Consider the following 24,542-nt stretch of genomic DNA (forward strand, 5'->3'; position numbering starts at 1 on the left):
TGGAAAATTATTACATTGCTGCACTAGAGAACATTATATGTTCAAGAGTTAAGTTTATTACATCATTTTTTCTTATGGGAGTGCAAGAGATGACTGACAACATTACATATTCCCTGCAGTCCGGGGATGGCACATGTTGAATGAATGTGTCCTACCAAATGAGGATTTGAACGGTCCCCCATCTGAACTGTCCAAATGTTCGTCGTCGATACCTTCCAGGGGTTGCTGGCTATCAATGATCCCGGTCAACAAGTCCCCCAGCTCATCTGTCTCTGGTCTTACTGGGGATCCACCACCAGTCCCCCAGCTCATCTGTCTCCTGTCTTACTGGGGGTCCTCCACCAGTCCCCCAGCTCATCTGTCTCCTGTCTTACTGGGGGTCCTCCACCAGTCCCCCAGCTCATCTGTCTCTGGTCTTACTGGGGGTCATCCACCAGTCCCCCAGCTCATCTGTCTCTGGTCTAACTGGGGGTCTTCCACCAGTCCCCCAGCTCATCTGTCTCTAGTCTTACTGGGGGTCTTCCACCAGTCCCCCAGCTCATCTGTCTCCTGTCTTACTGGGGGTCCTCCACCAGTCCCCCAGCTCATCTGTCTCTGGTCTTACTGGGGGTCCTCCACCAGTCCCCCAGCTCATCTGTCTCTGGTCTAACTGGGGGTCCTCCACCAGTCCCCCAGCTCATCTGTCTCTAGTCTTACTGGGGGTCTTCCACCAGTCCCCCAACTCATCTGTCTCTAGTCTTACTGGGGGTCCTCCACCAGTCTCCCAGCTCATCTGTCTCCTGTCTTACTGGGGGTCCTCCACCAGTCCCCCAGCTCATCTGTCTCCTGTCTTACTGGGGGTCCTCCACCAGTCCCCCAGCTCATCTGTCTCTGGTCTAACTGGGGGTCCTCCACCAGTCCCCCAGCTCATCTGTCTCTAGTCTTACTGGGGGTCCTCCACCAGTCCCCCAGCTCATCTGTCTCCTGGTCTTACTGGGGGTCCTCCACCAGTCCCCCAGCTCATCTGTCTCTGGTCTAACTGGGGGTCTTCCACCAGTCCCCCAGCTCATCTGTCTCTAGTCTTACTGGGGGTCTTCCACCAGTCCCCCAGCTCATCTGTCTCCTAGTCTTACTGGGGGTCCTCCACCAGTCCCCCAGCTCATCTTTCTCCTGGTCTTACTGGGGGTCCTCCACCAGTCCCCCAGCTCATCTGTCTCTGGTCTAACTGGGGGTCCTCCACCAGTCCCCCAGCTCATCTGTCTCTAGTCTTACTGGGGGTCTTCCACCAGTCCCCCAGCTCATCTGTCTCTAGTCTTACTGGGGGTCCTCCACCAGTCTCCCAGCTCACCTGTCTCCTGTCTTACTGGGGGTCCTCCACCAGTCCCCCAGCTCATCTGTCTCCTGTCTTACTGGGGGTCCTCCACCAGTCCCCCAGCTCATCTGTCTCTGGTCTAACTGGGGGTCCTCCACCAGTCCCCCAGCTCATCTGTCTCTAGTCTTACTGGGGGTCCTCCACCAGTCCCCCAGCTCATCTGTCTCCTGTCTTACTGGGGGTCTTCCACCAGTCTCCCAGCTCATCTGTCTCCTGTCTTACTGGGGGTCCTCCACCAGTCCCCCAGCTCATCTGTCTCTAGTCTTACTGGGGGTCTGCATCAGCCTTGAAACGCTGCCTACAAGCAAGAGCCTTTGTCTTCTTTAAGTTCATTTTTATGTTTTTCCACAGGACCTTAGAAAGTCAAGACACTAAAGAAATGATATTAGTAATTATGTAGGATATTGTTTGTGTTGCATTTCTGTCACACAAATACATTTAGACTCCACTGTGTTGTGTTACAACAAGAAAACAAACATTTCAAAGTGACTCGGATTTGTAACAATAAATGCAGTATCTTACCGGAAGTTGTTGTAGCGTCCTTTTGTTTACTTTTTAATTTGAGTTGAATTCATTACAAACTGTAGTCCAGGTGTAGCCAGGTGGTAAAAGCACATAGCTGTATTCATTTATATCCACTAGATGGCACTGTCCCTTTAAAAGATCCATAAATAATGTGTGCAAATGGTTATGGGATTGTGCATGCGCAGTGTTGTAAGAGTAAGAGCAAGCAATTACACTGGAGAGCTGTTGACATCCATCATGAGTCCAACTTTACTTTAGATTGATTGACATGAGGATGTTAACTTCTTGCTAGCTGAATACCAGTGCTCTCAGAACCACGGTGTGGAGTTGATGATAACATCATTTGAAGCTGCTGTATGGGTGAGATAAGGATCTAGTGTTCCGTGTGGGGTGAGATAAGGATCTAGTGTTCCATGTGGGGTGAGATAAGGCTCTAGTGTTCCATGTGGGGTGAGATAAGGATCTAGTGTTCCATGTGGGGTGAGATAAGGTTCTAGTGTTCCATGTGGGGTGAGATAAGGATCTAGTGTTCCATGTGGGGTGAGATAAGGATCTAGTGTTCCATGTGGGGTGAGATAAGGATCTAGTGTTCCATGTGGGGTGAGATAAGGATCTAGTGTTCCATGTGGGGTGAGATAAGGTTCTAGTGTTCCATGTGGGGTGAGATAAGGATCTAGTGTTCCATGTGGGGTGAGATAAGGATCTAGTGTTCCATGTGGGGTGAGATAAGGATCTAGTGTTCCATGTGGGGTGAGATAAGGCTCTAGTGTTCCATGTGGGGTGAGATAAGGATCTAGTGTTCCATGTGGGGTGAGATAAGGATCTAGTGTTCCATGTGGGGTGAGATAAGGATCTAGTGTTCCATGTGGGGTGAGATAAGGATCTAGTGTTCCATGTGGGGTGAGATAAGTCTCTAGTGTTCCATGTGGGGTGAGATAAGGATCTAGTGTTCCATGTGGGGTGAGATAAGGATCTAGTGTTCCATGTGGGGTGAGATAAGGATCTAGTGTTCCATGTGGTGTGAGATAAGGATCTAGTGTTCCATGTGGGGTGAGATAAGGTTCTAGTGTTCCATGTGGGGTGAGATAAGGATCTAGTGTTCCATGTGGGGTGAGATAAGGATCTAGTGTTCCATGTGGGGTGAGATAAGGATCTAGTGTTCCATGTGGGGTGAGATAAGGTTCTAGTGTTCCATGTGGGGTGAGATAAGGATCTAGTGTTCCATGTGGGGTGAGATAAGGATCTAGTGTTCCATGTGGGGTGAGATAAGGTTCTAGTGTTCCATGTGGGGTGAGATAAGGATCTAGTGTTCCATGTGGGGTGAGATAAGGATCTAGTGTTCCATGTGGGGTGAGATAAGGATCTAGTGTTCCATGTGGGGTGAGATAAGGATCTAGTGTTCCATGTGGGGTGAGATAAGGTTCTAGTGTTCCATGTGGGGTGAGATAAGGATCTAGTGTTCCATGTGGGGTGAGATAAGGATCTAGTGTTCCATGTGGGGTGAGATAAGGATCTAGTGTTCCATGTGGGGTGAGATAAGGATCTAGTGTTCCATGTGGGGTGAGATAAGGATCTAGTGTTCCATGTGGGGTGAGATAAGGTTCTAGTGTTCCATGTGGGGTGAGATAAGGATCTAGTGTTCCATGTGGGGTGAGATAAGGATCTAGTGTTCCATGTGGGGTGAGATAAGGTTCTAGTGTTCCATGTGGGGTGAGATAAGGATCTAGTGTTCCATGTGGGGTGAGATAAGGTTCTAGTGTTCCATGTGGGGTGAGATAAGGATCTAGTGTTCCATGTGGGGTGAGATAAGGATCTAGTGTTCCATGTGGGGTGAGATAAGGCTCTAGTGTTCCATGTGGGGTGAGATAAGGATCTAGTGTTCCATGTGGGGTGAGATAAGGATCTAGTGTTCCATGTGGGGTGAGATAAGGATCTAGTGTTTCATGTGGGGTGAGATAAGGATCTAGTGTTCCATGTAGGGTGAGATAAGGATCTAGTGTTCCATGTGGGGTGAGATAAGGATCTAGTGTTCCATGTGGGGTTGTAGTCCTGGGGCCCGGGGCCCGTCCTCGGGGGCCTGATTGGTGTCGCACTTTTGCCCCAAGCCCCAGCTAACACACCTGACTCCAATAATCAACTAATCATGATCTTCAGTTTTGAATGCAATTAGTTTAAATCAGGTGTGTTAGCTAGGGATGGAGACAAAGTGTTGTACCAATCAGGCCCCCGAGGACTGGAGTTGCCCAGGCCTGGGTAGGTATCACGTGGACAGTGTGTTTAAAGCAGAGCCACTACAAAAATGACCGTTTATGCATTTCACTTTGTACTTATTGTACTCATATTGTTTTTATACACTTTACTAACATATTTATTTATCTTGATGGTGGTTTAGACTGAATGTTACTTTATGGGGACTTCACCTTGCAGGGATTTTTCTCCTACATTATATATTTTTTATTTAAGCTTCGACATAATAAACAACCTCAAATGAGTTTGTGTCCTGTGCTGAGTGTACTGTTGCCAGGCAACAAAGGCATTATTTTTCTTGTTTTGGTTTGTTTGACACAAATCGCTTCAAGAGTTTTTTCTTTCAAAGTCACTCAAATTCTTTTAATGTTTTCTTTTACCTACGTCTATTGTTTGGTTCAGGTTACTTGCTCCAATTCCAATCAATGCTTTTGTATTAGTGTCCCATCCCTGTTTTTTTAAAGCATCCTCAGGTCAGTATGAAATACACATAGTTCATCTAATTTGGCTTCACAAAGATGAACTGGTTAGTCCTCACATTACCTTAGTCTGAGACTCCCTAGTCTAGAACAAATTCATCTGAAGTTAAGCAATTTGCCAGGAAGCCATTTAAAAATGTTTTTGATTAATTTAAGTAGAATTAACTTAGTCTTGACTTAAATTAAACCATGGAGTTACTGTGCCCAATGCGTTTGGGAACAGGTGTATCGACCAACATTTTATAGAATATCAAAATTGGAGATTGTAGGTTTATTTTTATTATTTATTTCATTCAGGGGTGGGTAGATAGACACGTTACAGCCTTTGTCAGTGTTTATTTATTATCGGTTTATTCTTTATTGTTTTGTTGTGCGGTTCACTTATAATAAAAATGTCGAACCGATTTCACGCTGCGCTTTGGTCCGAATGTTCTTACGACGATCGTGACAGTCATCCATACTGTTCAGAGAACTTTGAGAGAACGCTGTGACCCCTCATGAAATGTGTATTGCCTATGTGTTAGTGTGTGTGTATGTTTGGCATGAGCCAAGTATGACACCTCATCAATCAATGTGACAACACTCCAATGAGGTGTTACATAGGACACACGCACATAAAGTGACCCACACCGTGACCGTCCACCACCGACATCCATCACACGGCAGTGTGTTTTTCAGCAGGCTGCAGATGGTGCTTCATCAGTAAATACAGAAAATAATGTCACTTTCTTGACCGACAACTATCAGCTATTCTGTTGTTCTTCTGTAACAAAATGCTAACAAGCTGCTTATATAAACGTTATTACATAGCTGGTTTATCCTCAACTTGTATATACATTAGATATTTAGCTTGAGGTCTGTTGTTCATTACTCCTATATGATAACACAACAAATCCGTGCTCTCTGGGCCACTCGCACTACATCTGCATTCATCTTAGTTGTCAGCAGATGACGCACTAAACCCAACTCTCTTTATATCCGACCTCTCATTCCACAGCTCTTTCGCGCTTCTCTCTCATTAAACTCACTCACTCACTCTCACTCACGCTGTCTCTGTCCGGGAAGGTCGCTTTCAGAAAAACCGCCTGTTGTGTCTGTGGGATTCATTCCAGTGGTGAGCTACAAACAGACACGCTTTCCTGGCTCTGCTGTTTTCTGTCTATCCCGGACGTCTGCAGTAAATTCGTGTGTTTGCGAGCCTGCTATGTATTCTATTATAACGGAATTCACTCGAATCTTCTCCTTGTGAAGAAAGAGGCGACGGACCGCCTGAACTCAACTATCGGCTAAAGTCTCATCTCGGTGGGGGTCTTGTTTTGTGTTTTACGGAGGACCCTGGTTCTGAGAACCCCCACAAAATGGAGAAGTTAGAAAATGGAATCAAGCCAGTGAAAGAGTGTGAATCTCCCGAGGACGAAGTGGTTGACCCCCGGATCCAGGTACAGTGATTAGCCGACAGTTATAATTTTAGATAGGGATTCTATATGTTTGGGTGTCTGTCTATTAATTTCATATATGATCTCTGTGGTCTTAAAAGAGACTAGACTTAGTAAAGATTTGGCATATCACATTTTAACATATGCTGCGCGTGGGTTTCAAGTTCGGTAAAGCTCATTTTCACCCCAAAAAATGCACCTTTATAATACACCATCCTCGCATTTGCAGAAGTACAGTACCAGTCAAAAGTTTGGACACACCTACTCATTCCAGGGTTTTTCTTTATTTTGGATATTTTCTACATTGTAGAATAATAGTGAAGACATCACAACTGTGAAATAACACATACGGAATCATGTTGTAACCAAAACAGTGTCAAACAAATCAAAATATAGTTTATATTTTAGATTCTTCAAAGTAGCCATCCTTTGTGTTGATGACCGGTTTGCACACGCTTGGCATTCTCTCAACCAGCTTCACCTGGAATGCTTTTCCAACAATCTTGAAGGAGTTCCTACCAGAGCCGGTCCTGACCTCCCTGGGGCCCTAAGCAAAATTCTGCTAAGGGGCCCTCCTACCTGACCCGTGAGCCATGTAAACCATTTGCCATCGCCACACAGTCACACCTGATACCCCAGTGCTCCCACTACAATCCTCCCTCCTTTAAAACAGTTTGCTCCATCTGTCGGTCTAAGAATAAGTAGACCTATACAGAACAGAATGAGGTTTAAACAAACAATATTTATTGAATATAATATTTTCTATAGAATCTTAAAATAAGTGAATATTAACATAAATAAGAAATTGTAGAAAATATAAAATGTAGAAAATAATAAAATATAACACTGAGCTTTGGCTCTGCTGCCTGGTAATTAGTCCAGTCCTCACAATATTATACAACTAGCTTTGTCTATACAATGTAAACATAAGCCTATAGGCTATGGCTGCAGCTATATGTCTCAAAATAGTAAAATAAAACCTATACAGCTGTGTGATTAACTTAGGTTCCCTCTACAGCCTGGGCATTTTCAGCATCAGCATAGACACCAGTCTGTCTGGACTGTCTGGAAGAAATTGAGAAACTATGTCACATAGTTAAGCAGTCATTTACACAAATGCACTTCTGCCATACAATCTTAAATGTTACTAAGTGTGTAAACATTTGAATGTTTGAATGAAAATCTTACCATCAACATATTCCTCTTCTGTACTTTCTTGAGGCAAAATCATCACAATGATGTCATCGTAGGACATGTGTTTCCCCACGGCGTGATTTATGCTCACCATCGCCAGACCACTCAAACGTTCCTGTGACATGGAAGACCTCAGATAGCTTTCGATGAGCTTTCATTTTGAAAAGCTCCTCTCTGCTGATGCTACTGTTACTGGTAGGATGACTGCAATTCTTAGGGCTATCCAAAAGGTCAGGACAGAGTTCCTCCAGGTTTTTCCTCACAGAGAAAGGAGAGCAGCTCAAAGGCAGTCATCTTGTCTGATGGCAGATCAGTTAAGTGTTGAATCTCGTGTGTCCGATCCATTCCACTGATGTCACAGTCATCTCTGAAGGTTAAGAGTGTTTTCAACTTCCATGCAGTTGAGCCTTTAAAGATCCGCTGGACATCTGAGAGGCAGTGCTCCATATTTGGTTTTGACCTGGTTTGAGTGTTTCAAATCTCTCATCCATGGATGTCACAGCAGAGTCGACCACAACGTTGAAGTAGTTGACTTCGAGGTTTTTCAGTGCATCAGTCAGTGGTTCATCAGGAGCCTCATTAGCTGAAATGACTCAGTTTCTTCTCTTTCAGAACAGCGTTCACATTCATTTCTTCACAAATGCTTTTGGCTGTTGTCTGGGCCTCAGAGAATCCAGTTTCCCCGGTATGTAGTGAGGGAGGCCTTTGCATTTGAGATTAAATTCAGTGCGATATCCAACTGCATTGAGGCGGATTGGAGGAGCTTGTTCACATTGTTTGTCATTGTCAGTATCACACACCATACGACACAGCAAATCAAGAAGCGGTAGGACCCAACTTCCTCTGCAAGTGCTTGTGCCTCCACTTTGGCCAGAGGATCGTTGCTCGTCTGTCTTGCTTCCAGTAATGCCTCCCGAACCTCAGAAGCCTGATACCTGATTGCATGAACACTTTGGAGCCTACTCTCCCATCTTGTGTCACTCCATGACTTCACGGTTATGTTCAGGTGTTTCTTCAAAACACTCCCATCTTTGTGTGCCAGCTGAAAAGAAGGTGAAGAGCTTTTTCACATGCCCAAAAAACCCAACTGCACCTTTTGAAGATTTGGCAGCATCTGCAGCGACAAGGTTTAGAGTATGTGCTCCACATGGGACCAACACGGCTCTGGGATGTTTTTGGAGCAGTCTGGCTTGTACTCCTTGGTGCTTGCCCTTCATGTTGGTCCCATTATTATAAGCTTGCCCTCTGCAATCTTCAAATGGAATCTTCAGCTCGTTCAGCTTATCTAAGATGACAGTGGACAGATTCAAGCCTGTTGTAAACCTCAACATTCACAAAGCCGAGGAAGTGCTCCTTGATCTCTGGCTTTCCTTTTAAAGCCACGCGTCTCAGAATAATTGTCACGTTCGTCATAAGGAGTAGACCAAGATGCAGCGTGGTATGTTTCCATCCTTTATTATGGAATAGAAAACTTCAAAGAACAAAATGAACAAACGAAACGTGAAGCTAGAATAATGCTCACAGGCAACTAAACATAGACAAGATCCCACAAAGCACAATGGGAAAATGGCTACCTAAATATGATCCCCAATCAGAGACAACGATAAACAGCTGCCTCTGATTGGGAACCATACTAGGCCAATATAGAAATATAATTCACCTAGATAACCCACCCTTAAATCACATCCCGACCTAACCAACATAGAGAATTAAAGCTCTCTATGGTCAGGGCGTGACAATAATGGACATTTGTTCCTGGTGACTAATGTCAGGTGTACAGTCCAAGATAATGGAGAAGTACTTTGAGTCTCTTACTTGAGTCACTATTGCTTTCAGAATCTTGTCACTCACAATCTGTATCAGCTCATTCTGTGTGCGCTTCCCAAGGTAATGAGCATGTGTCTCTCCATCTTTCATTTTGCTGAGACGATTTTCCACAACGGAGTTACATTTTGCCAGTAATTCAACCTCTTTTAGGAAGTTTCCATTATCTGGTTGGAAGAGTTTGTCTGATGAACCCCTGAATGCTAGGTTTCTTTCAGACAGAGACTGGGTGATACTTATTAAACGTGTACAAGGACATCCCGCCACCTCTTTCTTTCAGCCTACAAAATTGTAATTTGTATCAAATCAATCAATTTGTAAGTCGCTCTGGATAAGAGCGTCTGCTAAATGACTTAAATGTAAATGTAAAAATCAAATCAAATGTTATTAGTCACATGCGCCGAATACAACAGGTGTAGTAGACCCTACAGTGAAATGCTGAATACAACAGGTGTAGTAGACCTTACCGTGAAATGCTGAATACAACAGGTGTAGTAGACCTTACAGTGAAATGCTGAATACAACAGGTGTAGTAGACCTTACCGTGAAATGCTGAATACAACAGGTGTAGTAGACCTTACAGTGAAATGCTGAATACAACAGGTGTAGTAGACCTTACAGTGAAATGCTGAATACAACAGGTGTAGTAGACCTGACAGTGAAATGCTGAATACAACAGGTGTAGTAGACCTGACAGTGAAATGCTGAAAACAACAGGTGTAGACCTTACAGTGAAATGCTGAATACAACAGGTGTAGTAGACCTTACAGTGAAATGCTGAATACAACAGGTGTAGTAGACCTGACAGTGAAATGCTGAATACAACAGGTGTAGTAGACCTGACAGTGAAATGCTGAAAACAACAGGTGTAGACCTTACAGTGAAATGCTGAATACAACAGGTGTAGTAGACCTTACAGTGAAATGCTGAATACAACAGGTGTAGTAGACCTTACAGTGAAATGCTGAATACAACAGGTGTAGTAGACCTTACAGTGAAATGCTGAATACAACAGGTGTAGTAGACCTTACCGTGAAATGCTGAATACAACAGGTGTAGTAGACCTTACAGTGAAATGCTGAATACAACAGGTGTAGTAGACCTTACCGTGAAATGCTGAATACAACAGGTGTAGTAGACCTTACAGTGAAATGCTGAATACAACAGGTGTAGTAGACCTTACCGTGAAATGCTGAATACAACAGGTGTAGTAGACCTCACAGTGAAATGCTGAATACAACAGGTGTAGTAGACCTCACAGTGAAATGCTGAATACAACAGGGGTAGTAGACCTTACAGTGAAATGCTGAATACAACAGGTGTAGTAGACCTTACAGTGAAATGCTGAATACAACAGGTGTAGTAGACCTTACAGTGAAATGCTGAATACAACAGGTGTAGTAGACCTTACAGTGAAATGCTGAATACAACAGGTGTAGTAGACCTTACAGTGAAATGCTGAATACAACAGGTGTAGTAGACCTTACCGTGAAATGCTGAATACAACAGGTGTAGTAGACCTTACAGTGAAATGCTGAATACAACAGGTGTAGTAGACCTTACAGTGAAATGCTGAATACAACAGGTGTAGTAGACCTGACAGTGAAATGCTTACTTACCAACAATGCAGTTAACCCCCATGGTGTTTCAAAATGGCGGTGATATTTGACCAGTCATTCACGCCTTCCTTTATTATTTTGTAGTCTTTTGTAGAAAAGAGCTTACAGCAGAAACAATACACAGCGTTGTTTTAGATTGAGTATGAAAGCCACCTCCTGGTAATCTTTTCCCCATTTGACAGCTGTCTCTGTAATAAGCCTGAATGGAAACCTCTTCTAGACTTGTCTTTAGGGTAAGAAAAATCCAGTCCTGGTTTGAATGGACCCCTAACTCAGTCCTCATAAAGTCTGTGAAGACTGGGGGTCAATCTGCTGGGTCATTTGGTGGAGCAGCAACAGTTCTATTAGGGTCTGAGCTGCTTGTATCTGATGTTGGTTGTACACCTCTGGTTGTGCTAGTACTGGCTGAGGCTGCCTGTACTTCACCTGGGTCTGTGTACTGGCTGAAGACGGCTGTACCGGGTCTGTGTTAGTACTTGCTGAAGATGGCTGTACTGGGTCTGTGTTAGTACTTGCTGAAGCCGGCTGTACTGGGTCTGTGTTAGTACTTGCTGAAGCCGGCTGTACTGGGTCTGTGTTAGTACTTGCTGAAGCCGGCTGTACTGGGTCTGTGTTAGTACTTGCTGAAGCCGGCTGTACTGGGTCTGTGTTAGTACTTGCTGAAGCCGGCTGTACTGGGTCTGTGTTAGTACTGGCTGAAGCCGGCTGTACTGGGTCTGTGTTAGTACTTGCTGAAGACGGCTGTACTGGGTCTGTGTTAGTACTTGCTGAAGACGGCTGTACTGGGTCTGTGTTGGTACTGGCTGAAGACAGCTGTACTGGGTCTGTGTTAGTACTTGCTGAAGCCGGCTGTACTGGGTCTGTGTTAGTACTGGCTGAAGCCGGCTGTACTGGGTCTGTGTTGGTACTGGCTGAAGACGGCTGTACTGGGTCTGTGTTAGTACCTGCTGAAGACGGCTGTACTGGGTCTGTGTTAGTACTGGCTGAAGATGGCTGTACTGGGTCTGTGTTAGTACTGGCTGAAGACGGCTGTACTGGGTCCGTGTTAGTACTTGCTGAAGACGGCTGTACTGGGTCTGTGTTAGTACTGACTGAAGACGGCTGTACTGGGTCCGTGTTAGTACTTGCTGAAGACGGCTGTACTGGGTCTGTGTTAGTACTGGCTGAAGACGGCTGTACTGGGTCTGTGCTAGTACTGGCTGAAGACAGCTGTACTGGGTCTGTGTTAGTACTGGCTGAAGACGGCTGTACTGGGTCTGTGTTAGTACTGGCTGAAGATGGCTGTACTGGGTCTGTGTTAGTACTGGCTGAAGACGGCTGTACTGGGTCTGTGTTAGTACCTGCTGAAGACGGCTGTACTGGGTCTGTGTTAGTACTGGCTGAAGACGGCTGTACTGGGTCTGTGTTAGTACTGCTGAAGACGGCTGTACTGGGTCCGTGTTAGTACTTGCTGAAGACGGCTGTACTGGGTCTGTGTTAGTACTTGCTGAAGACGGCTGTACTGGGTCTGTGTTAGTACTGGCTGAGGCTGGATGTGGATCAACTGAGTCTCTGCTTGTTCTGGCTGATGATCCAGCATCTCCTCTACTGACAAACTTAAGCAGAGCACCTGTAAATTATAGATAACAATACTATTATTCATTTTATCAGCTGCATCAGGCCCATTCAAACTGGCTCCCCCAGATTTCTTTTTATACATTCTCAAATATTAAATACTATTTATACTACGGCTTGGCTGAATACTTGATGGTTATTATTTACTGAGAGATGTGTATCCATATTACCCAGCATGCCCAGCTAATCAACATTTTAAATTCAATATATACATCAATAGTCAATGTCAATCCATTGCTTTCCATCTTGCATTAAAATGATGTGTGCCTATGAGGAGTGTCATCACGCCCATATATGGTCTGGACTGGTCCCCACAGAGGTTGCTGCTGGAAAGCGCGAGTTTCATTTCGTGCACGCGCATATGAACGTATGTTCACGCGCGACGCGGTTATCTTTTCCGAGCTGTAGTTTATAAACACCGTTGCCCGTTGCCGTTTATCAAACGTAATAAATAGTTCTATTTCACTCTCACTTTTGACAGGCACAAAGTCACAGAACACAGCCCTGGAAGTGGCTGGCAAGCAAGACACAGACAGACCAAGAGATGCACTGCCCAGCTAGGTTAGCAAGACAGACAGACTAGAGAGAGATGCACTGCCCAGCTAGGTTAGCAAGACAGACAGACTAGAGAGAGATGCACTGCCCAGCTAGGTTAGCAAGACAGACAGACTAGAGAGAGATGCACTGCCCAGCTAGGTTAGCAAGACAGACAGACTAGAGAGAGAGATGCACTGCCCAGCTAGGTTAGCAAGACAGACAGACTAGAGAGAGATGCACTGCAAGTTAGCGCATCAACTTAACGTTACTGTTATTTGCTTGGAGAGGAGAGAAGACAAGTTTACCTGATTGCTGTTCCTGGGATTCACTCTCATGGTGTTTTTGTTCTTCTCTTTTCGTGACCAGAAGGATGGTTCTGCTTCATCCTCTCATCCAAGTTGTACACATTGACACCCGCTTTGCCATAAGTGGGAGGCGGGGCCCATGTGTAATTTGCGGGGCCCTACGCAAATTAAAAGTGAGCGTATAGAGCCACCCGGCTCTGGTTCCTACATATACTGGGTACTGGTTGGCTGCTTTTCCTTCACTCTGCGGTCCAACTCATCCCCAAACCATCTCAATTGGGTTGAGTTTGGGTGATTGTGGAGGCCAGGTCATCTGATGCAGCACTCCATCACGCTTCTTCTTGGTCAAATAGCCCTTACACTGCCTGGAGGTGTGTTTTGGGTCATTGTCCTGTTGAAACAAATGATTGTCCCACTAAGCGCAAACCAGATGGGATGGCGTATCGCTGCAGAATGCTGTGGTAGCCATGCTGGTTAAGTGTTAAGTGTGCATTGAATTCTAAATAAATCACTGACAGTGTCACCAGCAAAGCACCCCCACACCATCACACCTCCTCCTCCATGCTTCACGGTGGGAACCACACCTCCTCCTCCATGCTTCACGGTGGGAACCACACCTCCTCCATGCTTCACGGTGGGAACCACACCTCCTCCTCCATGCTTCACAGTGGGAACCACTCCTCCATGCTTCACGGTGAGAACCACACCTCCTCCATGCTTCACGGTGGGAACCACACCTCCTCCTCCATGCTTCACGGTGGGAACCACACCTCCTCCATGCTTCACGGTGGGAACCACACCTCCTCCTCCATGCTTCACGGTGGGAACCACACCTCCTCCTCCATGCTTCACGGTGGGAACCACACCTCCTCCATGCTTCACGGTGGGAACCACACCTCCTCCATGCTTCACGGTGGGAACCACACCTCCTCCTCCATGCTTCACGGTGGGAACCACACCTGCGGAGATCATCCGTTCAGCTACTCTGTGTCTCACAAAGACACGGCGGTTGGAACCAAAAATCTCAAATTTGGACAAAGGACACATTTCCACTGGTCTAATGTCCATTGCTCGTGTTTTTTGGCCCGAGCAAGTCTCTTCTTATTATTGGTGTCCTTTAGTAGTGGTTTCTTTTCAGCATTTCAACCATGAAGGCCTGATTTACCCAGTCTCCTCTGAACAGTTGATGTTGAGATGTGTCTGTTACTTGAACTCTGTGAAGCATTTATTTGGGCTGCAATCTGAGGTGCAGTTAACTCTAATGAATTTATCGTCTACAGTAGAGGTAACTCTGGGTCTTCCATTCCTGTGGCGTTCCTCATGAGAGACAGTTTCATCATAGCGCTTGATGGTTTTTGCGACTGTACTTGAAGAAACTGGCTTGAAAATGTCTTGAAATTTTCCGAATTGACTGACATTCATGTCTTAAAGTAATGATGGGCTGTTGTTTCTCTTTGCTTATTTGAGCTGTTCTTGCCATAATATGGGCTTGGTCTTTTACCAAATAAGGCTATCTTCTGTATACCCCCCTACCTTGTCACAACACAACTTATTGGTTCAAACACATTGACGAAAGGAATTCCACAAATTCACTTTTAACAAGGCACACCTGTTAATTGAAATGCATTCCAGGTGACTACCTCATGAAGCTGGTTGAGAGAATGCCAAGAGTGTGCAAGGCTGTGATCAAGGCACAGGGTGGCTACTTTGAAGTATCACACATATAAAATATATTTTGATTTGTTAAACACTTTTTTGGGGGGGTTATTACATGATTCCATATGTGTTATTTCATAGTTTAGATGTCTTCAGTATTTTTCTACAATGTAGAAAATAGTTTAAAAAATAAAGAAAAACCCTTGAATGAGTAGGTATGTCCAAACTTTTGACTGGTACTGTGTGTAAGATAGCCTACTATTCGTAATGGTTAGATTGAGATAGTCATAATTTAAGACAATAATATAACAATCACTATTCACAAAATGGAATGTGCAGTGCATAGTGGCGTAGAGTAGGCCTAGGCAATAGGCTAGACCAGATACATGGCTTGTCCTTTCTTTGCACAGGAGCATTTTGGCCTTTTATAAACACATTTCATGTAATTATACTACACTTTATTTTTGCTCTCTATCCTCTCTTTTCCTTCCTCTTCATTTTTCTCTCTCCTATCCTTTCCTCCTTTCCTTCTTCCCTCCTCCCTGTCTCCTGTGTGTTGTGTGTAAACAGGGGGAGTTGGACAGGTTGAACCAGTCTACAGAGGACATCAACCGCTGGGAGACAGAGCTGGAGGTAGGCCTGTGTGCGTTTGTGCTCAAGGACAGACTTGTCACTTTTCTTGGCTCGGGTATTCCAACCAGCGACCTTTCAGTTACTGGCCCAAAGCCTTTCAATCAAATCAAATCAAATAGCAGCCTATCCCAAGTCTGACGTCTTCATTTCCCCCTAAACCGTCTCCTCTTCTGGGTTTCATTAGTAATAGTCTAGAATAGACAAGTCTAGGTCCAAAAGGCTTCTCAACAGCTTCTACCCCCAAGCCATAAGACTACTGAACAGCTAATCAAATGGCTACCCAGACTATTTTCATTGCACCCCCCCGCCCCTTTTTACGCTGCTGCTACTCACTGTTTATTATCTGTGCGTAGTCACTTTAACTCCACCTACATGTACATATTACCTCAATTACCTCGACTAACCGGTGCCCCCGCACATTGACTTTGTACCGGTACCCCCTGTTTATAGCCTCGCTATTGTTATTTACTGCTGCTCTTTAATTATTTGTTACTTTTATTTCTTATTTTTTACTTTGTTACTATTTTTCTTAAAACTGCATTGTTGGTTAAGGGCTTGTGCATGTGACAAATAAAATTTTATTTGATTTGAAATACGCTATTTTCCTTTAAACTCCTCCTGAGAGGAGGGGGGGGGTAGAGGGGGAGAGAGGGAGATGGAAAGGGGAGAGAGGGAGAGAGGGAAGGGGGAGAGAGGGAGAGAGGGAAGGGGGAGAGAGGGAGAGGGGCGAGAGAGGTAGAGGGAAGTGGGAGAGAGGGAAGGGGGAGAGAGGGAGAGGGAGAGGGAGAGGGAGAGTGGGGGAGTGGGAGAGAGGGAGAAGAAGAGAGCCAGTTTGCTGAAAAGATTGAGTACTTGGGGGAAACGTCAGCATATTCCTTGTATTTCAGGAAGAAAATCTTGTTATACACATACACATGTAATACCTGTATTATACACATATATTATGTAATACCTGTATTATACACATATATTATGTAATACCTGTATTATACACATATATTATGTAATACCTCTATTATACACATACACATGTAATACCTGTATTATACACATATATTATGTAATACCTGTACTATACACATATATTATGTAATACCTCTATTATACACATACACATGTAATACCTGTATTATACAAATAAACATGTAATACCTGTATTATACACATATTATGTAATACCTGTATTATACACATATATTATGTAATACCTGTATTATACACATATATTATGTAATACCTGTATTATACACATATGTAATACCTGTATTATACAAATACACATGTAATACCTGTATTATACACATATATTATGTAATACCTGTATTATACACACATATTATGTAATACCTGTATTATACACATATATTATGTAATACCTGTATTATACACATATGTAATACCTGTATTATACAAATACACATGTAATACCTGTATTATACACATATATTATGTAATACCTGTATTATACACATATATTATGTAATACCTGTATTATACACATACACATGTAATACCTGTATTATACACATATATTATGTTGTTGTATATTTCCAGGAAGCTAATTCAGAGAAAGAGAATGGCTGAAAGGGAGGTATGCGAAGTATGTCAAGTTGTTTACGTTATAAACAAAAGGTGATTCTCTGAGCCCCCCTAGATCCCCCTGTAGTGTAGACGGGCCTGTGTGGCCTCTCTCTCTCTGTCTCTCTGTCTGACCATTAAACCCTAGAGCTACTCTCAATTCAATTCAATTCAATTTCAATTCAAGGGGCTTTATTGGCATGGGAAACATGTGTTAACATTGCCAAAGCAAGTGAGGTAGATAATATACAAAAGTGAAATAAACAATAAAAATTAACAGTAAACATTACACATACAGAAGTTTCAAAACAATAAAGACATTACAAATGTCATATTATATATATACAGTGTTGTAACAATGTACAAATGGTTAAAGCACACAAGTTAAAATAAATAAACATAAATATGGGTTGTATTTACAATGGTGTTTGTTCTTCACTGGTTGCCCTTTTCTTGTGGCAACAGGTCACAAATCTTGCTGCTGTGATGGCACACTGTGGAATTTCACCCAGTAGATATGGGAGTTTATCAAAATTGGATTTGTTTTCGAATTCTTTGTGGATCTGTGTAATCTGAGGGAAATATGTCTCTCTAATATGGTCATACATTGGGCAGGAGGTTAGGAAGTGCAGCTCAGTTTCCACCTCATTTTGTGGGCAGTGAGCACATAGCCTGTCTTCTCTTGAGAGCCATGTCTGCCTACGGCGGCCTTTCTCAATAGCAAGGCTATGCTCACTGAGTCTGTACATAGTCAAAGCTTTCCTTAAGTTTGGGTCAGTCACAGTGGTCAGGTATTCTGCCACTGTGTACTCTCTGTTTAGGGCCAAATAGCATTCTAGTTTGCTCTGTTTTTTTGTTAATTCTTTCCAATGTGTCAAGTAATTATCTTTTTGTTTTCTCATGATTTGGTTGGGTCTAATTGTGCTGTTGTCCTGGGGCTCTGTGGGGTGTGTTTGTGTTTGTGAACAGAGCCCTAGGACCAGCTTGCTTAGGGGACTCTTCTCCAGGTTCATCTCTCTGTAGGTGATGGCTTTGTTATGGAAGGTTTGGGAATCGCTTCCTTTTAGGTGGTTGTAGAATTTAACGGCTCTTTTCTGGATTTTGATAATTAGTGGGTATCGGCCTAATTCTGCTCTGCATGCATTATTTGGTGTTCTACGTTGTACACGGAGGATATTTTTGCAGAATTCTGCATGCAGAGTCTCAATTTGGTGTTTGTCCCATTTTGTGAAATCTTGGTTGGTGAGTGGACCCCAGACCTCACAACCATAAAGGGCAATGGGCTCTATGACTGATTCAAGTATTTTTAGCCAGATCCTAATTGGTATGTTGAAATTTATGTTCCTTTTGATGGCATAGAATGCCCTTCTTGCCTTGTCTCACAGATCGTTCACAGCTCTGTGGAAGCTACCTGTGGTGCTGATGTTTAGGCCGAGGTATGTATAGTTTTTTGTGTGCTCTAGGGCAACGGTGTCTAGATGGAATTTGTGGTCCTGGCGACTGGACCTTTTTTGGAACACCATTATTTTGGTCTTACTGAGATTTACTGTCAGGGCCCAGGTCTGACAGAATCTGTGCAGAAGATCTAGGTGCTGCTGTAGGCCCTCCTTGGTTGGTGACAGAAGCACCAGATCATCAGCAAACAGTAGACATTTGACTTCGGATTCTAGTAGGGTGAGACCGGGTGCTGCAGACTGTTCTAGTGCCCGCGCCAATTCGTTGATATATATGTTGAAGAGGGTGGGGCTTAAGCTGCATCCCTGTCTCACCCCACGACCCTGTGTGAAGAAATGTGTGTGTTTTTTGCCAATTTTAACCGCACACTTGTTGTTTGTGTACATGGATTTTATAATGTCGTATGTTTTACCCCCAACACCACTTTCCATCAATTTGTATAGCAGACCCTCATGCCAAATTGAGTCGAAGGCTTTTTTGAAATCAACAAAGCATGAGAAGACTTTGCCTTTGTTTTGGTTTGTTTGGTTGTCAATTAGGGTGTGTAGGGTGAATACATGGTCTGTTGTACGGTAATTTGGTAAAAAGCCAATTTGACATTTGCTCAGTACATTGTTTTCATTGAGGAAATGTACGAGTCTGCTGTTAATGATAATGCAGAGTATTTTCCCAAGGTTACTGTTGACGCATATTCCACGGTAGTTATTGGGGTCAAATTTGTCTCCACTTTTGTGGATTGGGGTGATCAGTCCTTGGTTCCAAATATTGGGGAAGATGCCAGAGCTAAGGACGATGTTAAAGAGTTTTAATATAGCCAATTGGAATTTGTTGTCTGTATATTTGATCATTTCATTAAGGATACCATCAACACCACAGGCCTTTTTGGGTTGGAGGGTTTTTATTTTGTCCTGTAACTCATTCAAGGTAATTGGAGAATCCAGTGGGTTCTGGTAGTCTTTAATAGTTGATTCTAGGATTTGTATTTGATCATGTATATGTTTTTGCTCTTTATTCTTTGTTATAGAGCCAAAAAGATTGGAGAAGTGGTTTACCCATACATCTCCATTTTGGATAGATAATTCTTCGTGTTGTTGTTTGTTTAGTGTTTTCCAATTTTCCCAGAATTGGTTAGAGTCTATGGATTCTTCAATTACATTGAGCTGATTTCTGACGTGCTGTTCCTTCTTTTTCCGTAGTGTATTTCTGTATTGTTTTAGTGATTCACCATAGTGAAGGCGTAGACTCAGGTTTTCCGGGTCTCTATGTTTTTGGTTGGACAGGTTTCTCAATTTATTTCTTAGATTTTTGCATTCTTTATCAAACCATTTGTCATTGTTGTTCATTTTCTTCGGTTTTCTATTTGAGATTTTTAGATTTGATAGGGAAGCTGAGAGGTCAAATATACTGTTAAGATTTTCTACTGCCAAGTTTACACCTTCACTATTGCAGTGGAACGTTTTACCCAGGAAGTTGTCTAAAAGGGATTGAATTTGCTGTTGCCTAATTGTTTTTTGGTAGGTTTCCAAACTGCATTCCTTCCATCTATAGCATTTCTTAATGTTACTCAGTTCTTTTGGCTTTGATGCCTCATGATTGAGTATTGCTCTGTTCAAGTAGACTGTGATTTTGCTGTGGTCTGATAGGGGTGTCAGTGGGCTGACTGTGAACGCTCTGAGAGACTCTGGGTTGAGGTCAGTGATAAAGTAGTCTACAGTACTACTGCCAAGAGATGAGCTATAGGTGTACCTACCATAGGAGTCCCCTCGAAGCCTACCATTGACTATGTACATACCCAGCGTGCGACAGAGCTGCAGGAGTTGTGACCCGTTTTTGTTGGTTATGTTGTCATAGTTGTGCCTAGGTGGGCATATGGGGGAGGGAATGCTGTCACCTCCAGGTAGGTGTTTGTCCCCCTGTGTGCTGAGGGTGTCAGGTTCCTGTCCAGTTCTGGCATTTAGGTCGCCACAGACTAATACATGTCCCTGGGCCTGGAAATGATTGATTTCCCCCTCCAGGATGGAGAAGCTGTCTTCATTAAAGTATGGGGATTCTAGTGGGGGGATATAGGTAGCACACAGGAGGACATTTTTCTCTGTTAAGATAATTTCCTTTTGAATTTCTAGCCAAATGTAAAATGTTCCTGTTTTGATTAATTTAATGGAGTGAGTTAGGTCTGCTCTATACCAAATTAGCATTCCCCCTGAGTCCCTTCCCTGTTTCACACCTGGTAGTTTGGTGGATGGGACTACCAGCTCTCTGTAACCTAGAGGGCAACCAGTGGGTCCGTCTCCTCTATACCATGTTTCTTGCAGGATGACAATGTCTGCATTACCGATTTCTTTGGTGAAGTCCGGGTTCCTGCTCTTTAGGCCAAAGGCAGATGATCTCAGACCTTGGATATTCCAGGATGATATAGTGAAGGCTTTTTGTTCCATAAAGTGTCCAATGTTGTTGGTCGGGGTTTGGCCTCAGGCCAGTAAGTGTGAGCAGAGCCTGCTGAGCATCTGGTACATGCCGTTGGCTTGGGCGAGTGTAAGAGTGGGGGTTGGGCCAGTTTGCCCGCTCACTACCTGGGCGTATGTGTGACTTCCATGTTGATGCCCTCTTTGCGGGGGTGGGGTGCATGGGGTGGGCAGGAGTGGCATGGGTCTGATCTGAGGGGGCCTAAATTGGGTGTGGGCATGGTTGATGTGGGGGGGGGGTGTGTAGATTAAACCCTAGAGCTACTCTCTCTCTCTCTGTCTCTCTGTCTGACCATTAAACCCTAGAGCTACTCTCTCTCTCTGTCTCTCTGTCTGACCATTAAACCCTAGAGCTACTCTCTCTCTCTGTCTCTCTGTCTGACCATTAAACCCTAGAGCTACTCTCTCTCTCTGTCTTGCTGTCTGACCATTAACCCCTAGAGCTACTCTCTCTCTGTCCAGCAGCTATTAGAAAGACATTTAGATTACTGTTAGGAAGCCCACTATTGTTGGGTCCTGTTTTAAGACTGGGTCAGGGGCCAGGGGAAATGGGACAGGGGTCAGGAGACAGGGACTGTGGTTCGAGACATGGTGGAACACAAAAACAACTTCAGGAAGCTACCTTTCAACATCAGGAGTTCATTGGTCAGTATTGGGTTAAACATGTTTCAGAGCACTGATTTAATAGGTGTTTTTTTCCAGAGAGACAAACTATGAGCATGTTTATTGTAAACATAGTTCCTCAGTGGATGTCACAGATACCTCATATCTCCGTCATCCATGAAGTGTTTTGAGAGGCTGGTTATGGCACACATCAACTTCATCATCCCAGACACCCTACTCCAACTTGCATACCGCCCCAACAGATCCAAAGACGATGCAATCTCAATTGTACTCCACACTGCCCTCACCCACCTAGACATGAGGAATAACTATGTAAGAATGCTGTTCATTGACTACAGCTCAGCATTCAACACCATTGTCCCCTCCCAGCTCGTCACTAAGCTTAGGAACATGGGATTGAACCCCTCCCTCTGAAACTGGATCCTGGACTTCCTGATGAGCCGACCCCAGGTGGTGAGAGTAGGCAACATCACCTCGCCACGCTGACCCTCAACACGGGGGTCCCACAGGGGTGCGTGTTTAGTCCCCTCCTGTACTCCCTGTTCACCCAAGACTGCGTGGCCAGGCACGATTCCAACACCATCATTAAGTTTGCTGACGACACTACGGTGGTAGGCCTGATCACTGACAACGATGAGACAGCCTACAGGGAGGAGGTCAATGACCTGACAGTGTGGTGCCGGAACAACAACCTCTCCCTTAACATCAGTAAGACCAAGGAGCTGATCGTGGACTACAGGAAACAGAGGTCCGAGCACGTCTAGGACCTCTCTATATCAGGCGGTGTGAAAGGAAGAGCCAGAAAAGCATTAAAGACTCCAACCAACAACCCATAGATTGTATAGCTAACAAAATAGCTAACAAAATAGCTAACAAAATAGCTAACAAAATAGCTAACTAAATAGCTAACAAAATAGCTAACTAAATAGCTAACAAAATAGCTAACTAAATAGCTAACAAAATGGCTACATGGACTATCTGGGGTTGACCTTTGTATTTTTGCACCGTCTCTAGTCACACTCACAGGGCCCTACACACTCCGCACACTGATACTCCAACACACATACAAACACTCACTCCATCATTTGCTCAACACACACACAATATGAACATACATTTATACTGACTCTACACACACACCCTCTCACATACAATCCTCATAGACGCTGCTGCTACTCTGTTTATCATATATCCTGATGCCTAGTCACCTTACCCCTATACATATCTACCTCCATCGATCCAGTATGCTGGAACTGACTGACCCTGTATATAGTATGATTACTTTATCATGTTCTTCTTATTGTTATATCTTGTGTATTATTATGTGTTTGTGTTACATTGTTATTCGTTATTGTATTGTTGGGGTTAGAGTTAGCATGAAAGGCATTTCACTGTACTTGTGACATTAACACTTGAAACCTGATTGAAACGTGAAACCGCAGAAACCATTGAGGAAGTGTGACGATGTCACAGGAAGCTAGTTTCCCCTCAATGCCCCCTTCTCCCCCCTCTCTTCTCCCCCTCTCTTTTCCTCTCCATCTCCCCCCCTCTCTTCTCCCCCCTCTCTTCTCCCCTTCTTCTCTCCCCCTCTCTTCTCCCCTCCATCTCTCCCCCTCTCTTCTCCCCTCCATCTCTCCCCCTCTTTTCCCTTCCCCCTCTTCTCCCCTCCATCTCTCCCCCTCTCTTTTCCCCTTCATCTTTTCCCCTCCATCTCTCCCCCTCCATCTCTCCCCCTCTCTTTTCCCCTCCATCTCTCCCCCTCTTTTCCCCTCCATCTCTCCCCCTCTCTTCTCTCCCCCTCTCTTCTCCCCTCCATCTCTCCCCCTCTTTTCCCCTCTATCTCTCCCCCTCTCTTCTCTCCCCCTCTCTTCTCCCCTCCATCTCTCCCCCTCTCTTCTCCCCTCTATCTCTCCCCCTCTTTTCACTTCCATCTCTCCCCCTCTCTTCTCTCCCCCTCTCTTCTCCCCTCCATCTCTCCCCCTCTCTTTTCCCCTCCATCTTCCCTCCTCTCTTCCCACCCCCTCCCTTTCTGTGGACAAGATGCAGGTGTTACAGCCCTTAAATCTAGGGTGACCACATTTAAGATACCCAAATGCGGGACAATGGGATGATTTCGAGGAAGAGATTAGTAGCCTACAGGAATAAAAACAATTTACGGGAGGCGGGACAAAGGGACAAAATGTGGGACTGTACGTCACAATTAGGGACATGTGGTAACTTTACATGAATCTGATTCACGAAGTTGGCGCCACACACACACTCCTCTTTGACAGGGAGAGAGACATTTCTCAGCCCCTAATTTTAGACATTGTGACGCAGGGACCGAGAGAAGGGATTTTCCCCTGTAATATTTCCACAAATATGTAACAGCATAGGGGTAATGTTCCTGTCTGCAGACTGGTGGTGTGTGTGTGTCATGCTTGTGTGTGTGTGTGTGTGTGTGTGTGTGTGTGTGTGTGTGTGTGTGTGTGTGTGTGTGTGTGTGTGTGTGTGTGTGGTGTGTGCTAGGTTAAGTGGGTTAGTGTTGTATTGAGTTAGCTGACACAGCTCTTTCGAGGAAAAAGCCTGACTATCTCAGTTCTGTGAATCGGGATGGAGTGGAGAGGAGGAGGACTGGAGTGGAGAGGAGGAGGACTGGAGTGGAGAGGAGGAGGACTGGAGAGGAGAGGAGGAGGACTGGAGTGGAGAGGAGGAGGACTGGAGTGGAGAGGAGAGGAGGAGGACTGGAGAGGAGAGGAGGAGGACTGGAGTGGAGAGGAGGAGGACTGGAGTGGAGAGGAGGAGGACTGGAGTGGAGAGGAGGAGGACTGGAGTGGAGAGGAGAGGAGGACTGGAGAGGAGAGGAGGAGGACTGGAGTGGAGAGGAGGAGGACTGGAGTGGAGAGGAGGAGGACTGGAGTGGAGAGGAGAGGAGGAGGACTGGAGAGGAGAGGAGGAGGACTGGAGTGGAGAGGAGAGGAGGAGGACTGGAGTGGAGAGGAGGAGGACTGGAGTGGAGAGGAG

The 24,542-nt window shown here is 44.6% G+C and overlaps 1 protein-coding gene across 1 annotated transcript in view; it reads left to right on the plus strand.

Annotated features, from left to right (window-relative positions):
- The first annotated feature begins 5,621 nt into the window (after nucleotides 1-5,621).
- The window catches only part of LOC139559171 (SH3 domain-binding protein 5-like), a 42,709-nt gene continuing 23,788 nt past the window's right edge, over nucleotides 5,622-24,542 (plus strand). Inside the window, exons 1-2 of the mRNA XM_071374938.1 lie at nucleotides 5,622-6,041; nucleotides 15,358-15,420. Coding sequence (XP_071231039.1) covers nucleotides 5,961-6,041; nucleotides 15,358-15,420 — 144 coding nt within the window. The 5' untranslated portion in view covers nucleotides 5,622-5,960. The remainder of the gene's footprint in view (nucleotides 6,042-15,357; nucleotides 15,421-24,542) is intronic.

The sequence above is a fragment of the Salvelinus alpinus genome, chromosome 29, assembly GCF_045679555.1.
Source record: "Salvelinus alpinus chromosome 29, SLU_Salpinus.1, whole genome shotgun sequence".
Classification (NCBI taxonomy): domain Eukaryota; kingdom Metazoa; phylum Chordata; class Actinopteri; order Salmoniformes; family Salmonidae; genus Salvelinus; species Salvelinus alpinus.